We start from the raw sequence: 17,993 nt of genomic DNA on the forward strand, positions 1-17,993 counted from the left end.
AGAGACTCTATCAAGGACTGCAACTGTAACAGAGACTGCTACTTCTACTATCAGCACTCAAGAAATTCTAACTTCTACTGAAACGGACACTCTTGAACCAACTGATGTCACATCTGCAAGTCAATCAACACATCTTTTGAAGGAAGCTCTACATATGAAAGTCAGTTCATGTCAACTGAAAAAGAGACAACTACAGCAATTGTTTCTTCAAGAGGGTATCAAGATGGTACTACTGATGCTACAACGGATGCTTTTGCAGAAACAACTATTGAAACAGAGGCAATAGAGTTGTCTTCAACACAAACATACACTACAATTCAAACCACACAGAGGCCCTCTACTGATATTTCTACCACAGAGAGCATAGCTGCAAGTACTGATTTTGCAACTACAAGAGCTGCAGATATTACAACAGCTGAAGAAGATGTTACCACTCCAGAGATCATAAGCACAGAATTTTCCATTGCAATAGACCAAAGCACTGCTGCTTCTCAAACACAGCAGAAAAGTACACCCACGCTTGAAATAGCAACAACATCCCTACAATCAACACAGGAGGAAGAAGAGACTCTATCAAGGACTGCAACTGTAACAGAGACTGCTACTTCTACTATCAGCACCAAGGAAATTCTAACTTCTACTGAAACTGACACTCTTGAACCAACTGATGTCACATCTGCAAGTCAATCAACGACATCTTTTGAAGGAAGCTCTACATATGAAAGTCAGTTCATGTCAACTGAAAAAGAGACAACTACAGCAATTGTTTCCTCAACAGCGCATAAAGATGCGACTACTGATGCTACAACGGATACTTTTGCAGAAACAACTATTGAAACAGAGGCAATAGAGTTGTCTTCAACCCAAACATACACTACAATTCAAACCACACAGAGGCCCTCTACTGATATTTCTACCACAGAGAGCATAGCTGCAAGTACTGATTTTGCAACTACAAGAGCTGCAGATATTACAACAGCTGAAGAAGATGTTACCACTCCAGAGATCATAAGCACAGAATTTTCCATTGCAATAGACCAAAGCACTGCTGCTTCTCAAACACAGCAGAAAAGTACACCCACGCTTGAAATAGCAACAACATCCCTACAATCAACACAGGAGGAAGAAGAGACTCTATCAAGGACTGCAACTGTAACAGAGACTGCTACACCCAGGATTGAAATAGCAACAACATCTCTACAATCAACACAGGAGGAAGAAGAGACTCTATCAAGGACTGCAACTGTAACAGAGACTGCTACTTCTACTATCAGCACTCAAGAAATTCTAACTTCTACTGAAACGGACACTCTTGAACCAACTGATGTCACATCTGCAAGTCAATCAACAACATCTTTTGAAGGAAGCTCTACATATGAAAGTCAGTTCATGTCAACTGAAAAAGAGACAACTACAGCAATTGTTTCTTCAAGAGCGTATCAAGATGCTACTACTGATGCTAAAACGGATGCTTTTGCAGAAACAACTATTGAAACAGAGGCAATAGAGTTGTCTTCAACACAAACATACACTACAATTCAAACCACACAGAGGCCCTCTACTGATATTTCTACCACAGAGAGCATAGCTGCAAGTACTGATTTTGCAACTACAAGAGCTGCAGATATTACAACAGCTGAAGAAGATGTTACCACTCCAGAGATCATAAGCACAGAATTTTCCACTGCAATAGACCAAAGCACTGCTGCTTCTCAAACACAGCAGAAAAGTACACCCACGCTTGAAATAGTAACAACATCCCTACAATCAACACAGGAGGAAGAAGAGACTCTATCAAGGACTGCAACTGTAACAGAGACTGCTACTTCTACTATCAGCACCAAGGAAATTCTAACTTCTACTGAAACTGACACTCTTGAACCAACTGATGTCACATCTGCAACTCAATCAACGACATCTTTTGAAGGAAGCTCTACATTTGAAAGTCAGTTCATGTCAACTGAAAAAGAGACAACTACAGCAATTGTTTCCTCAATAGCGCATAAAGATGCGACTACTGATGCTACAACGGATGCTTTTGCAGAAACAACTATTGAAACAGAGGCAATAGAGTTGTCTTCAACCCAAACATACACTACAATTCAAACCACACAGAGGCCCTCTACTGATATTTCTACCACAGAGAGCATAGCTGCAAGTACTGATTTTGCAACTACAAGAGCTGCAGATATTACAACAGCTGAAGAAGATGTTACCACTCCAGAGATCATAAGCACAGAATTTTCCACTGCAATAGACCAAAGCACTGCTGCTTCTCAAACACAGCAGAAAAGTACACCCACGCTTGAAATAGCAACAACATCTCTACAATCAACACAGGAGGAAGAAGAGACTCTATCAAGGACTGCAACTGTAACAGAGACTGCTACTTCTACTATCAGCACTCAAGAAATTCTAACTTCTACTAAAACTGACATTCTTGAACCAACTGATGTCACATCTGTATCTCAATCAACAACATCTATGGAAGCAAGATCTACATATGAAAGTCATTTCATGTCAACTGAAGAAGAGACAACTACAGCTAGTGTTTCTTCAACAGCGCTTAAAGATGCATCGTTTGATGCTACAACGGATACTTTTGCAGAAACAACTATTGTAACAGAGGCAATAGAGTTGTCTTCAACCCAAACATACACTACCATTCAAACCACACAGAAGCCCTCTACCCATATTGCTAGCACAGAGAGCATAGCTGCAAGTACTGATTTTGCAACTACAAGAGGTGCAGAATTTACAACTTCTGCAAAATCTGTCCACTCTCCTGAAAGCACTGCTACTGTCGATTTACGGGAGACATCTTCACGTGTGTTTGAGATTACTACCACCACGGTACAAACCAAAAGGGAGGAGCATGAGACCCTATCAAAAATCACCACACAAGAAATTGTAAGTTCAACTTTAGCGGATACTGCAGAGCCACGTAAAGTCACATATGGAAGTCACTCAACAGCATTGCATGGAGAAAGTTCTACATATAAAAGTGATTTGATGTCAACTGAAGAAGAAACAACTGCTATTTTTGTTGTGTCTTCAACTCGTGTTGAAGATGCAACAGCTGAGGCTACAACGGTTGCTTTAGCTGCAACAACTCATAAAACAGAGACAACAGATTTATCTGCAACCAAAAGAACTGAAGGAGAAAGTACTGCGTCGTTTGTGTTTTCAACCGATGTTGAAGACGACGCGAATTATTCAAAAACAACAGCTTCAGCAATAACGCCCTTAACAATATCATCTGGTACTGCTACACAAGAGTTAACCGGCACTTATACTGATGACACAGATTTGTCAAGTCCTGTTCTTCAAACCACTTCTTTTGTTTCTCAAGAGGAAATTACAACAGATTATAACACCGATTCATCTGATACGACAACAGAATATCGAACAGACAGCTATTGTTCGCCTGGTAAGACTGTAGACACGGTTCTTACATATTTTTGCATTGTATAGATTATTTTGCATCCTGTTTTTACTTTATATCAATGTCACACCTACGATCTACATTAGTGGTGTCTATGCAAATTATTTACATGTATAAGAATTTTATTAGGCAATAGAATGTTACAATGTATAATGGGTGGGCTTGTTAAGACTGGGCTTTAAAAGGTACTTTAAAAATTTCTTTACATTGCTTTAATGATTTTTCTTTTTGGAATCAAACAGCGAAATATCATAATCTTAGCTCAGAAAAGATAATAACATAATTGTGAATTGCATTTTTAGATACCTGTGGCGATGGTTGTGCTAATAGCGGAGCATGTTTGAATTGCGGCAATGGGCCATTTTGTCATTGCCCTGATAACTATCATGGCATAACATGTGAAGAAGGTATATTTATTTTGATAATATGTAGTGTTACTCATGATTTAGTGGACACCCGGCATGCATGAGGTTATTTGTACAATCGAATGTTTAAGTGTTTAATTTCTGAAAAAGTCTGATGACAATTTTTGGTACACAATGACAATGTTTTGGTGAATTCTTTGAAAAAATCTATTATTTTTATGATATTGCAATAGCAAAATCCAGAATTCTAATAACCAACAGCTAAGTATGCTGATTGTACATAACTCCATTAACACATAGTATGTACTAACATGTTTCACAGTTTTTCTGAATATGATATCCTACTTTGCTGATAATGTTAAACTTTGTTTTCCATTAGTGCTAAATATGAAGATGTCTTGACCGGCCACAGTTTCTTTGCTACACGTATTCTTTTTTATAATGTGACAAAAATAAAATGTGCCACACATCGTCTTAGCATGAAATGCGACTTTGACTACAAACATTTAAACAAGTCCGTGTTACTCCACGGCATTACAAAATACCACCTTGGTGAAAACCTCTCAGATACTTCATCTTGTATGTAGCACATGTGCTGAACTGCCGCATAACCAGGTGATTAAGACTTTCTCTTCTATTTGCAGATGTCAACGAATGCAATTCAACAATAAACGGATGCAGTCAATTCTGTGAGAATACATACGGAAGCTATGTTTGTTCTTGTAGAGATGGGTTCATCCTGAATAATGACGGTAGAACTTGCAGAGGTATTTCTTATATCTTTTTTTTAAATTTAAAATTGTTAGTAGGAGACATGGCGAGGCATCGAGCCGTTACGGTAATTTACAAGTGATAGACTATCTAAATTTTACAATTTAAAAAATTTTACAATTTAAAGGAACAATAGCTATAACTTCAAACACATTTTGTGTTACTCTACGTTAACACTGCTGGTGGACAGAATTGTCCCCGAGGTTATCGTTCGCCCAGTTAAAGCGATGAAATTTGTTTCTTCGCTTCGATGTAGTGTGTATGTGCGATGTATGATAGTGAGCATGCGTGCGTGAGTGCTTCACGAACTCTACAACGTGTTGAGCGGTCTCAGCCAGAAAAATGTAACAACTTAGCCGGCTATTGAACCACTCTTTTTGGGAGTGGAGATTTAGCCGACTGGTTCTGTCTCTGGCCTCTCAGCTAGGCGACTGATGCCGTATGTTGTGGGTTCGAATCCGATTGAAAACTATCCGTATTTTCTATCCTGGGTTGGTAACACTGCTGGTGGACAGAATTGTCCCCGAGGTTATCGTTCGCCCAGTTAAGCGATGAAATTTGTTTCTTCGCTTCGATGTAGTGTGTATGTGCGATGTATGATAGTGAGCATGCGTGCGTGAGTGCTTCACGAACTCTACAACGTGTTGAGCGGTCTCAGCCAGAAATGTAACAACTTAGCCGCTATTGAACCACTCTTTTTGGGAGTGGAGATTTAGCCGACTGGTTCTGTCTCTGGCCTCTCAGCTAGGCGACTGATGCCGTATGTTGTGGGTTCGAATCCGATTGAAAACTATCCGTATTTTCTATCCTGGGTTGGTAACACTGCTGGTGGACAGAATTGTCCCCGAGGTTATCGTTCGCCCAGTTAAAGCGATGAAATTTGTTTTCTTCGCTTCGATGTAGTGTGTATGTGCGATGTATGATAGTGAGCATGCGTGCGTGAGTGCTTCACGAACTCTACAACGTGTTGAGCGGTCTCAGCCAGAAAATGTAACAACTTAGCCGGCTATTGAACCACTCTTTTTTGGGAGTGGAGATTTAGCCGACTGGTTCTGTCTCTGGCCTCTCAGCTAGGCGACTGATGCCGTATGTTGTGGGTTCGAATCCGATTGAAAACTATCCGTATTTTCTATCCTGGGTTGGTAACACTGCTGGTGGACAGAATTGTCCCCGAGGTTATCGTTCGCCCAGTTAAAGCGATGAAATTTTTTTCTTCGCTTCGATGTAGTGTGTATGTGCGATGTATGATAGTGAGCATGCGTGCGTGAGTGCTTCACGAACTCTACAACGTGTTGAGCGGTCTCAGCCAGAAAAATGTAACAACTTAGCCGGCTATTGAACCACTCTTTTTTGGGAGTGGAGATTTAGCCGACTGGTTCTGTCTCTGGCCTCTCAGCTAGGCGACTGATGCCGTATGTTGTGGGTTCGAATCCGATTGAAAACTATCCGTATTTTCTATCCTGGGTTGGTAACACTGCTGGTGGACAGAATTGTCCCCGAGGTTATCGTTCGCCCAGTTAAAGCGATGAAATTTGTTTCTTCGCTTCGATGTAGTGTGTATGTGCGATGTATGATAGTGAGCATGCGTGCGTGAGTGCTTCACGAACTCTACAACGTGTTGAGCGGTCTCAGTCAGAAAAATGTAACAACTTAGCCGGCTATTGAACCACTCTTTTTGGGAGTGGAGATTTAGCCGACTGGTTCTGTCTCTGGCCTCTCAGCTAGGCGACTGATGCCGTATGTTGTGGGTTCGAATCCGATTGAAAACTATCCGTATTTTCTATCCTGGGTTGGTAACACTGCTGGTGGACAGAATTGTCCCCGAGGTTATCGTTCGCCCAGTTAAAGCGATGAAATTTGTTTCTTCGCTTCGATGTAGTGTGTATGTGCGATGTATGATAGTGAGCATGCGTGTGTGAGTGCTTCACGAACTCTACAACGTTGTGAGCGGTCTCAGCAGAAAATGTAACAACTTAGCCGGCTATTGAACCACTCTTTTTGGGAGTGGAGATTTAGCCGACTGGTTCTGTCTCTGGCCTCTCAGCTAGGCGACTGATGCCGTATGTTGTGGGTTCGAATCCGATTGAAAACTATCCGTATTTTCTATCCTGGGTTGGTAACACTGCTGGTGGACAGAATTGTCCCCGAGGTTATCGTTCGCCCAGTTAAAGCGATGAAATTTGTTTCTTCGCTTCGATGTAGTGTGTATGTGTGATGTATGATAGTGAGCATGCGTGCGTGAGTGCTTCACGAACTCTACAACGTGTTGAGCGGTCTCAGTCAGAAAAATGTAACAACTTAGCCGGCTATTGAACCACTCTTTTTTGGGAGTGGAGATTTAGCCGACTGGTTCTGTCTCTGGCCTCTCAGCTAGGCGACTGATGCCGTATGTTGTGGGTTCGAATCCGATTGAAAAACTATCCGTATTTTCTATCCTGGGTTGGTAACACTGCTGGTGGACAGAATTGTCCCCGAGGTTATCGTTCGCCCAGTTAAAGCGATGAAATTTGTTTTCTTCGCTTCGATGTAGTGTGTATGTGCGATGTATGATAGTGAGCATGCGTGCGTGAGTGCTTCACGAACTCTACAACGTGTTGAGTGGTCTCAGACAGAAAAATGTAACAACTTAGCCGGCTATTGAACCACTCTTTTTGGGAGTGGAGATTTAGCCGACTGGTTCTGTCTCGGCCTCTCAGCTAGGCGACTGATGCCGTATGTTGTGGGTTCGAATCCGATTGAAAACTATCCGTATTTTCTATCCTGGGTTGGTAACACTGCTGGTGGACAGAATTGTCCCCGAGGTTATCGTTCGCCCAGTTAAAGCGATGAAATTTGTTTCTTCGCTTCGATGTAGTGTGTATGTGCGATGTATGATAGTGAGCATGCGTGCGTGAGTGCTTCACGAACTCTACAACGTGTTGAGCGGTCTCAGTCAGAAAAATGTAACAACTTAGCCGGCTATTGAACCACTCTTTTTTGGGAGTGGAGATTTAGCCGACTGGTTCTGTCTCTGGCCTCTCAGCTAGGCGACTGATGCCGTATGTTGTGGGTTCGAATCCGATTGAAAACTATCCGTATTTTCATCCTACCTCTTTGTTGCATATGTTGAAATACACGAGCATTACACCGCATCGTTTTACATATACAATCTTTATTATTGGCCACTGCATTCTAGTCCAGATTAGAATTCATTTGTGAACAACATCATCGGATGTTACAAGCATACAGGCAGTGTTGACATGTTGAACTTAAGACATTTCGACCTGTTTTTTGAAAAGATTAACAAATATATATTTTGCAACTTGAATGAAATAATTCAAAAGTATTAAAAGTCATGGCTAAGTGAGCTGTTATGGATATTGACATGAGCAGTGTTATCACAATTTGATGTTTTTGGCATAGATATTTAAAGTGATAAAACTTGGGTATTTTTGTATAAATATGTACGGTACATATGAAAAGTGTATTTGTAGGCTCGGATTTGAAGTGTGTAGTGGAATTCGCAACGTTATTGTGAATTTTGATAGTGCCTATTTCAAAATCTGCCTCTGGTGATCATTGTAATGACTGTTTCATTCGGTTTGCAGTGCTCGTTCCCTGTACAAAACAGTGTTTTAAGGGTGCATGTAATGTAAACAATGGACAACAGGAGTGCCACTGTGATGATGGTTATCAGCTACACCCTATTCGTGACGCTCTCTGTATAGGTGAGTTATGGTTTTGAATAATGTTCCATCATTTGTCCTGGTAAGGGATAATTATGGTAAAATTGCCACTCGACTTGCAAAGGACCTCAGAGAATCACCAAAGTAAGAAAAACGTTAAAAAGTCATGTTACCTTCCTTTTTCACTTCAAAACACGACAAATATCTGCTGATGCTCATACATTAAACAAACAAGCCTCGACCTCTCGGTCTCAACAGATATAGACGAATGCCAAGATGGTGGTTTGTGTGACCAGAGCTGCCAAAACCTGCCAGGCACATATCAGTGCCAGTGCCAGTCGGGATATATGCTGAATACCACTGACCAGACAACATGCTATGGTAAGCACCAATGAGTCATTGCTACGTAATTTAGTAATAAAACCACTGGCGTTGCCGCCCTATATTCACGCACCTTGCATATGAACGTCTCCCTGCGTAATGATTTCAGTGGATGTGCATGTACTCGACATGAAAACATAAAGGATAAAATCAATTACACAGGCCAAACCCGGAATTCGAATCGACCACGGTACAAACAAAGCCATGTGCGTAAACGCGCTTAGACGTACGTGTATTTCCATGCGCGTTAGTACACATGTGGGCTTGTTTGTACCGGCATCACGTGATTAGTTGGGCGTACTGAGTCTGTAGAACGCATCGCGTCCTTTTTATTCCGGAGTAAAACAATTACACATGCATGTCAATGAAACCATTTTGACTTGACGTGGATGATAAACTTATTAGAAATTACCGTAAAAATGTAACAAGGTCAACAGTTTTCGTTGTTTACTTCTCATGCATTTAACTTTACTTTCAGAAATTAACGAATGTGAAAGCAGCCCCTGCGTCTTTGGATTTTGTGAGGATATCGTGAATGGATTCGTCTGTATTTGTGATGATGGTTTTACCGGTATCACGTGTGATACAGGTAAACTAAAACTTATGCAAAAAATTAAACATTACATGTAATTAAGGGAGATAACGCAGTTATGAAACTAGCACCCACCATGGTGTGGCATGTTTGTCAATACATTCTGAGCAGTAGATATTGTTTCCGAATTCTTTTCACTTTGTTGTCATTATTGACACATTCTATACTTCTTTGACAGGTACATTTCATGAAGAATTATTGTCCTAGAAAAACGATTTAACTGCGAAATTGTTAGACTTTGCTGACTACTTTGACTTCAAGAACATATTTGTATTTGTTATTTTTTGTGCGTCATTTGTTTTTGCATCCTTTGTCATTCTCTCTCCCGTAAGTCAGAAGCCTGCTGTTTCCATTTGATCATATATTCCCATACATTTTCCATTTTTCAGAACTCAATGAATGTGAAAGTCAACCGTGCATTTACGGTACCTGTAATGATGCCATCAATGCGTACAACTGTAGCTGCTTTGGTGGATACACAGGCGTTAACTGCAATACAGGTATTTATCTATTACTTACTTATTTCCTGAATTTTCTCTTTCCTTGAATTTTTTTCAACCAGCTGGATTTGTCACTATGTACATTGAACCTGTTGTTCAGTAACCCACACAATATAAATCATATAAAGTATGGCAGTTGTTAATATTCACATCATTGCACTTCAATTTAACATCATTTGAATATTACAGTGAAATCTGTTTTTGCCGACAGAAATTAACGAATGCGAAATTGATCCTTGTCTCTATGGCAACTGTGTCGACATGATAGATATGTACAGATGTGAGTGCATTCCTGGCTGGACGGGAGTGACATGTGATCAAGGTGATTAACCTTTGTTTGACTTTTTGTTTCAAGTTAATCGGATTTTTTCATATGGAATGCATTTATATGAACCCACAAAGCAACTAAAATTTAAAATATATTCAATACATGACTTCTCGGAATCTTCTGATATTTTTGCCTTAGTTGGGAAATCAGGTGAAAGTTTACATGACCCGACTGTGAATATTTCTACAAATTAGGGTTTTTATTGTTAAAGATGTGTACATATCCCAACTCAATTCCTATATTCTACCAACTTTTGAAGTCTCCGGATTTTGTGTCCTTAACTGTTAAATCAGGTATGCTCACAATTAAACAGCATTTGAAAGGTGTCTGTTTGACAAATCATGCATGATAGCGTCGATTTCACCGTCTGTAAACTGTGATCACCTTTAACTCTGCCTCACAGAGCGATATGAGACTGGTTCCATAAGTGGAACATGATGTGCTTATTCTTTCCCAGAGACCTGACGCCATGTAATCTGATCAGACAGAACGGCAGTGCGTTGACTTTTTGCAAGCAAGACGGACTCATAGACTTGTTGTCTGTGGGCATTATGCCATGAATATTTTCAAGAGCCGATGAACTAGACTTCTTCTTCTTCAGCCTCTCTTACTTATGTGATAATATTGAAAAATATCTTAATTTCACTGTCTATTCACAGACGTTGATGAGTGTGCAAGTTCCCTGCTAAATGACTGTCATCAAATCTGCGTCAATGTTAATACAACAGTCCATGAAGATGGCTACATGTGCCTATGTAATGATGGTTATGAGTTGCTAGCTAATGACGTCACATGCTCAGGTGAGAAAGATTACGCCGAATATTTACCGATATTCATCAAGGAAATAGGTTTAGAATTATGAAGTGTGTTGTACTCCTCCACACGGAACATCACCGAACTTCTTGGTATTTTCTTGATAGACATCAACGAGTGTAAATCCGAACCTTGCTTGAATGGCGGGACATGCAAAGATTATATAAACGGTTACCAATGCCTCTGTACAGATGGATGGAAAGGATTAAACTGTGAAGAAGGTATGATATTATAAGTTGTACTTATCCGTCAAACCATCATTTACAGTCTTTTTCGTTGTTTGGTTGTCAATATAGACTCACAATGGATGCGCTAAGTCGGTCTTATGTACATAGTTTATGATTTATCGCAACGCACAGTTGTCGTTGCTTGTAAATTGGATTGTATCACAACTTGATTTTGATTTGTTTAAAAGATGAACGTGGGTGTTCAATACAGATTACTGTTGTTACTTGTGGTTATTCGTAATTCATCGCGTTCTGTGGATGTATGAGTCTCTTTAAAGAAACGTATTACCTCAACAGAAAAAAACTGCTTCAACAAACAGCAAATCATTAAAACTCGTTCCATCTGCATTGCAGACATCGATGAATGCATCGAGGGTGTTGCGAAATGTGACATCAACGCCAACTGTACGAATACTCCAGGTGATTACAACTGTACGTGTAATGATGGCTACAGAGGTAACGGTTTTGTATGCAAAGGTATGTGAATACATTACGCACTCATCCCTGTCCTTTTTCTTCTGACTAGCTTCATAATATCCTCCAAGACGATGTGGACAATCCTAACAAATGTACAAATGTACCCTTTTCATATGTAGTGAAAAATATACTTAAAAGTTTTCTTTTGTATTCGAGTGATTAACGTCGCAAGATTATGTTAATTGTCAGTAAGAATTACTGTATGTGATTATGATTTTATGTTTCCAAGTGACGGTCGAATATTGCACTGTTTAAATTGTTTCAGAAATCATTATGCTACCCTTCGGACCACAGTATGGCGATGCTGATCTTCGTGGCACTAAAGAGGAACGACGATCCCTCGGAATGTTAGACCTTGTGTCGCCAACTATTAATCCGCCAATTGGGTTTCCCTTCTGGGGAGAGTTTTACTACAGTTTGTATGTAAGTATCTATTGGAACGAACTTGCAGAAATAAAGCATTGGTTTGTTATGTCCCTTTTGTACGATCGACATTACGAAAGACGATATTCGGATTTACGTGTATACGATGCATCAACTGATGTCTTCAAACCCCGAATAGAGTTTGCAAAAGGTATTGCTCGATGTAGAAAACACGTTTGACTTAATACAAGCAATCATCCATGCTCACATATGCTATTCTAAAATAACACCTGGATTTTTCAGTGACTGTCTATTACTCATTATCGTTAACAAAATCCATGTCCTCACACAAGTTGACTTGCCGTATTCTGATAAAGCCTGTTGTAACTACATCGTTATTCGACAGTGAAGAGCTCAAACACGTAGTCCGCAGGACTAAGAGGATCTCACCACCATACTACACGTTCATATGTATCACACATTTGAAGAAAATCAACCACCATCTGAATTAGGTTACATGTATTGTAATGTTTGTCCCTGTCTGTCTTTGGATATGAGCAAGATTGAAAGTCGTGTTGGAAACCCAACTTTAAGTATATTATCAGACGATTACCTTTCTATGTGAATATTAATAACGCATCCATAAAAATTTGGACATGAAGCATGTGGATAAGAACTCGTTACTAAGCGCCTACAATGTATTTCAGTTCACAGACAATGGCGTCATCGTCTTTATCAAAGAGAATGGCGACAAGTATCCATTCCCGTATCCATACCCCAATGGTTTCAACACAGATCAAGACATACCAATGGTTGCCGTCTTTTGGGATGACGTAGATCTTGGGCTTGCCAATTTCGGCGAAGTTTATTACAAGGCAAGTATTTGCAAATACAAATCACGATAGCTCTTTCCCACTTTACAGAAACAAATTCTCAATGCAGTAGCAAAAGTTGTTGTACAAGCTGCCATGACAAACCCTCAGCAGGACGATGGACAACAGCCGTTCATTTTTCAGATTCTCATACGTTAAGTTTTGCTGAGTCATTAAGCGTTAAAATTCAATAAAGAAATAAAATCTAAAATAACGTTCAACAGGGATTTACCGTCTGTGATGACTAATGAAAAAGTAAATGAGCAAAAGTCAGATTGGCGAGCGGTCGATAGCTTTAACTATTTACACTATTGCCGTGTTCAGGGAAACTGCTAACTTTTTTCTTCTGCTGAGTTCTGCCGAAAGTATTTTTAAATATAAAGTACTAGCTTTGCAAACACTTCGTATTATATACGATACGTAATTTCATTTTGATACAAGAACTCTACTGCGCGGGTATTAATTCAGTTTCCAATAAAAATAGACACCTGCACATATAGGCTGCGTGGGCATGTTTGTTGGTATTTCAAGATTCGTTCAGAGTGAAAACAGAAACTGTATCTTAAAAACAGTACAGCAGTAACGGAATAAACGTCACCAAGTGCAGCAGCTAAGTGAGTTTTAGTAAAGTGGCTTTTGCTGTATGACGTGCTTACGTATGTGTTAATGCATTACAAAATGGAGTTCACATAAATGCGCATGATCGAAAGAAAAAAAACAGATAGGAAGGGGATGGAAGGATAAATTACTCGTGGTATTTCACCTTTGTACGATCTGTATTGAAAAGAATATATTCTGATTAACAGGAATACGATACATCAACTGTTTTATCCGATGAAGACAGCGCCATAGTCAAGGATGTAAACAGAAGAATCCGTTCCCAATATCCGAATGTAGATGAACCTGATTCCAACTTCGCTAGTTTCCAGGCAACATGGATACTGAAAATAACATGGTATCAAGTGCCACCTTTCTTCGCTGAATACACAAAACATTCGGTATGTATGAACATAGTACTTTCAAAAAGATTTTACACCTGTGAGTTGACGTGTAATTTCAAAATATAAAAGACGTACTTTTTAAAAGAGGTAAGGTTTTCACGTTGAAACGCATGTACTGGACCATAATCAAGAAACAAATGATTTTAGACTACGAATACAAAGTGAAACTTTCATAAACAAGGAATAGAAATTAATGTTTGACCATCATCCAACCACGTTTTCATTATTGACGTGATTATATTTTCTATTATATTCTAGCCCAATACATTTCAAGGAATTTTGGCTACTGACGGCAAGTACGGTTTTGTTCTGATCAATTTCATGGAAGACGAAATGCGTTGGATTTACAGTGTTAGAGGTTACACCAGTTTGAATCGTGCAATTATCGGATACAACGGCGGTCAAGGCAGAGAAAGTGAGATCGAGAACGCCCAGTTTACTTTTGGTAGCGTGGAGGACCTCTACAGACCCGACCAGTTTGATGGAAATACCGGTTTGAAAGGGAGATTTATATATCGCGTCGAAGATAACAGTGATTCTACTTTCAACGCCAAGCAACAATGTTTGGAGTGGTACAATCAACAACCTGATCCGTCGGACTGGAATGACGATCTCGGATTTTGCCCGTGTGGTTTTAGTCAGGGGCGAAACGATGCATCTTTTGGACGAGGCGGTAGGGGCAACGACGTGCTGACGAACGGACTATTACGTAATGGAAACGTTCAGGGAGTTGACTCACAATTACTGAGAATAATTAACCTTCTACGAGGTAATTTCAAATGATGTTTTAATGAGTATACAACATATATGCAATCCCGGAGAACCGAGAAAATTGGCCAAATGGGAAATCAATTTATCAAAATGAACAGAATTCATGCCTTACCTAAATTTATATTGTTACGCCAATTATGATAAATGTTTTTTCGAGGATGTCATCGACTTACTCTAATCAACTCGATTAAAAGTCCCGTTGCTGCCGTTGCTGGTCTAACTGAACTCCTTAACAGGGACATACTGGTAGTACACCATCGGTACTGCATGTCACTGTCATGCATGGTCGTTGCCTGTAGAGGCGCACTTAACAACCTTCTAGGTCACGCTAAAATGATATAACTCTGGTTGTTACATTATTTCTTACCTTAGTACCTAGAATGAGGTTTATCGATCTGTACCAATCACTCACTTAAGCTTACACCACCGGCGCCCGGAGTGTTCAGTGTGGTATACTGTGCACTGAACAATCCAATCGGCTGTGACTGAAACTGAGAGACAATATCTGTCGAGTCGAGCGCAGTCGAGGCATGCCAACAGTAACGAGACACAGAGCTGATCGCTCAGAACCATTTGGATTATTCTGTTCCGCACTGGCACGTATTTGACTTTGGGTAACACCGCTATGCCTTTGTCCGTTTGCAGGTCAAGGTTTCTGTCTCCAGACTTCCTTCTCAAATGTGTTTGGCGCCGGGCAGCGTTGTTGTTACCGAGATGACCACTCTTTTATCGATGGGTACGAAACGTTGTGGGAGAGTAGCTATATGGAGCGCTATCAATGGATAAACAAGGCCGGTCTGTTTGATTACACTTCGTACCTCCAATGGATCGGTAAGCTGACGTGTATAGTTTTTATCTGAAGGGACATTGATTAGAACATTCAGAAAATTGAGTTCATCAAAATATAGATCATGCATTTATTTTTAATTTATTTGTCCTGGCCCAAGAATATACAAAATAAAAAAAACTTAAATAATACAAAAACGTTTTCACATCTTATCTAGTGTATTCTTCAATTCAATATGGCATGCCTTGAGTAATTGACAGAAGTCAAATAATGCATTCACAGAGCTTAGATGTCCAGTTGTATCATTATTTGAACTTTCTTTCCATGTCTTTGTTAACATCTTTTACCAGACCAGGACATTCTTCCGCGGTATTTTTGTTGCAATGCATCAAACGACCCAGCATTCTGTGATATGTACGAAGAAAAACGACCGAGGGGAAGTTGTACTGGATATAAACCGCCAAAAATCGGTAAGGTAGACAATATTTTAAACAATTTATGTTTGGAAAAGATTTATGTAAAATTTAATCATAATGCATGTCAATTTTGTGTTGGGGACTATGAGAACACTCGCACGTCACTGTCAGGTATAATTTTCCTAAACGACGTCATAGTGACTAAAAACTGGGAAACCAATAATTAGACATGAAGAAAGTAATTAATACATTATAGATATCTCTTCTTTCAGCGTTTGCTAAATAGTGAGGAATACAAACATTTAAAAAGTTACGGATACTATCAGAATATTGTTCGTGAAATAAACAAATCTCTCACGCTCTCTGTGTCTCTTTCTCTCTCTGTCTCTCTCTATCTCACACACACACAAACACATATCTTTCAACTCTACTATAACCTTTGCTTTGTGGCACTCTATTGATACCTTCACCCAAAGACAGTTATCTGTCTTCAGAAAGGTGAACTTAGCAACGATATTCAAGATGGATCTTTAGAAGGCATGCAGACACAGTGTACTGAACTCTTGCGATTTCGTCGGTCACTTGAAAATAATTCAATAATATTGATTTCAGTGTTCTGTTACTTAATAACTACTTTTTATTTGGTTCTATGACATTTTTTCAATCAAATTTGCAATTAATGAGGATGTTATTTTTAGGATTCATGTTCGGCGATCCACACATTACAACCCTTGACAACGCTACCTATACTTTCAATGGTTTGGGGGAATACATATTGGTGGAAGTAGGCGACGCCGTCTTTACATTACAAGCAAGAACATCAAGATTCGTAACTTCAAGTGGTGGACTGTCCAATGCAACGATCTTCACTGCCTTTGTCGCTCGACAAAATGCCTCGTCCATTGTGAGTCAATATTTCTAGTTGAAACCCATTTCTAAGCATTTGTTTTAATATCCACGTGACAAGAAGGACACTATGTTAAAATGTACGCTGAAGAATATCTCTTCAAATATATAATGAATAAAAGTCTATCAGCAACTTTTTTTCTAGAACAATGGGGTAACTAAGGATGGTGCACATCAAGACGATGTCATATTCTAAAATAGTCGTGTTTCTATATCTTCTACATTCAGGTTGAGTTCACGATGAACGAAAACGCAACAGATTACAGCATCCTTGTAGACGGAACACCATTTAACACAAGTCTGCTTTCAGAAGGTAACAATAAAATGTTAAAGTTTCTGACACAAATTGAACGACGTGACAAGCTCATGGTTTACCAGTTTATATAATATAATCATGATCACCTACGTATAAGCAAAGCTTATTGATCTGGAAACACGTACTCACAACTTGTCTTGACTGTGGTATAGTGTATCTCTGTAATACCAAGATGCAAAGAAGCTACATTCTGAACAAAGGACCAATGCAACATTCTTGTATTAACTCTCTGCCATATTTAGTTGTTTAATAACGTTCATCCTCAAATTGCAGATCTATTGTCGTCAGATGAATTCATTGACGTCCAATTTTACTTGAAAGTTGAGATACCATCCAACGTTACTCGGACAATAGCCGTCTTCTCATCTGGTATTGGTGTATCGGTAGGCATCAGCCAGGGAATGCTTGATGCTGCTTTCATAGCACCGGATTCGTTTAAAAACAAAACCAGGGGCCTTCTCGGCGTTTGGAACGACGATCCCGCTGATGATTTTCTTCGGCGTGATGGTACTTATCAACAACCGTCACAGATTGGACAAAACCTTACAGAAGTGGACTACTTTGACTTTGGACAAACGTGTAAGTTGCCATTTTACATCCATATGAGTTGACATTCTACATTCGTATGTTTGGAACATTATTCTAACATTTTGTAAAGGTATACAAAGTGTCGATGAATTTTGAGTTAAAAATGCGCATTTGGGACGACATGCAGATATTTGGACTCTTAATTTTTCACGATTCGTTTCTGATCAAATACTTATGGGGGCTCATTTTAAAGCTCTTGGAATAAAAAATGATTTTCTCAGTTCGAGGTGCCTACCACCTTAAGATGCCGCGGAAACGTAGGATATCAGTAGTGGTAAAATATAGTTTCAGCAATTTTCTGCTAGAAACAAAACTTGCTGTTCTTTTATCAAATCTACCATTCATTTTCTCTAATCTCCCGGTCCTATGCTGTCATCTGCTCTAATAGTCCATGTTTGGGTTTGTTTTC

At 39.5% G+C, this 17,993-nt stretch overlaps 1 protein-coding gene across 1 annotated transcript in view; it reads left to right on the forward strand.

The window, feature by feature from the left end:
* The first annotated feature begins 168 nt into the window (after positions 1-168).
* LOC139117874 (mucin-4-like) overlaps positions 169-17,993 on the forward strand; it is a 38,635-nt gene continuing 20,810 nt past the window's right edge. Inside the window, exons 1-20 of the mRNA XM_070681108.1 lie at positions 169-3,430; positions 3,748-3,852; positions 4,455-4,577; positions 8,169-8,288; positions 8,505-8,627; positions 9,106-9,216; positions 9,609-9,719; positions 9,931-10,041; positions 10,707-10,847; positions 10,968-11,081; positions 11,442-11,564; positions 11,830-11,987; positions 12,635-12,802; positions 13,606-13,797; positions 14,059-14,569; positions 15,217-15,402; positions 15,709-15,828; positions 16,473-16,678; positions 16,909-16,993; positions 17,270-17,575. Coding sequence (XP_070537209.1) covers positions 169-3,430; positions 3,748-3,852; positions 4,455-4,577; positions 8,169-8,288; positions 8,505-8,627; positions 9,106-9,216; positions 9,609-9,719; positions 9,931-10,041; positions 10,707-10,847; positions 10,968-11,081; positions 11,442-11,564; positions 11,830-11,987; positions 12,635-12,802; positions 13,606-13,797; positions 14,059-14,569; positions 15,217-15,402; positions 15,709-15,828; positions 16,473-16,678; positions 16,909-16,993; positions 17,270-17,575 — 6,376 coding nt within the window. The remainder of the gene's footprint in view (positions 3,431-3,747; positions 3,853-4,454; positions 4,578-8,168; positions 8,289-8,504; positions 8,628-9,105; positions 9,217-9,608; positions 9,720-9,930; positions 10,042-10,706; positions 10,848-10,967; positions 11,082-11,441; positions 11,565-11,829; positions 11,988-12,634; positions 12,803-13,605; positions 13,798-14,058; positions 14,570-15,216; positions 15,403-15,708; positions 15,829-16,472; positions 16,679-16,908; positions 16,994-17,269; positions 17,576-17,993) is intronic.

This window comes from Ptychodera flava, chromosome 18 (assembly GCF_041260155.1).
Source record: "Ptychodera flava strain L36383 chromosome 18, AS_Pfla_20210202, whole genome shotgun sequence".
NCBI classification, from domain to species: Eukaryota; Metazoa; Hemichordata; class Enteropneusta; family Ptychoderidae; genus Ptychodera; species Ptychodera flava.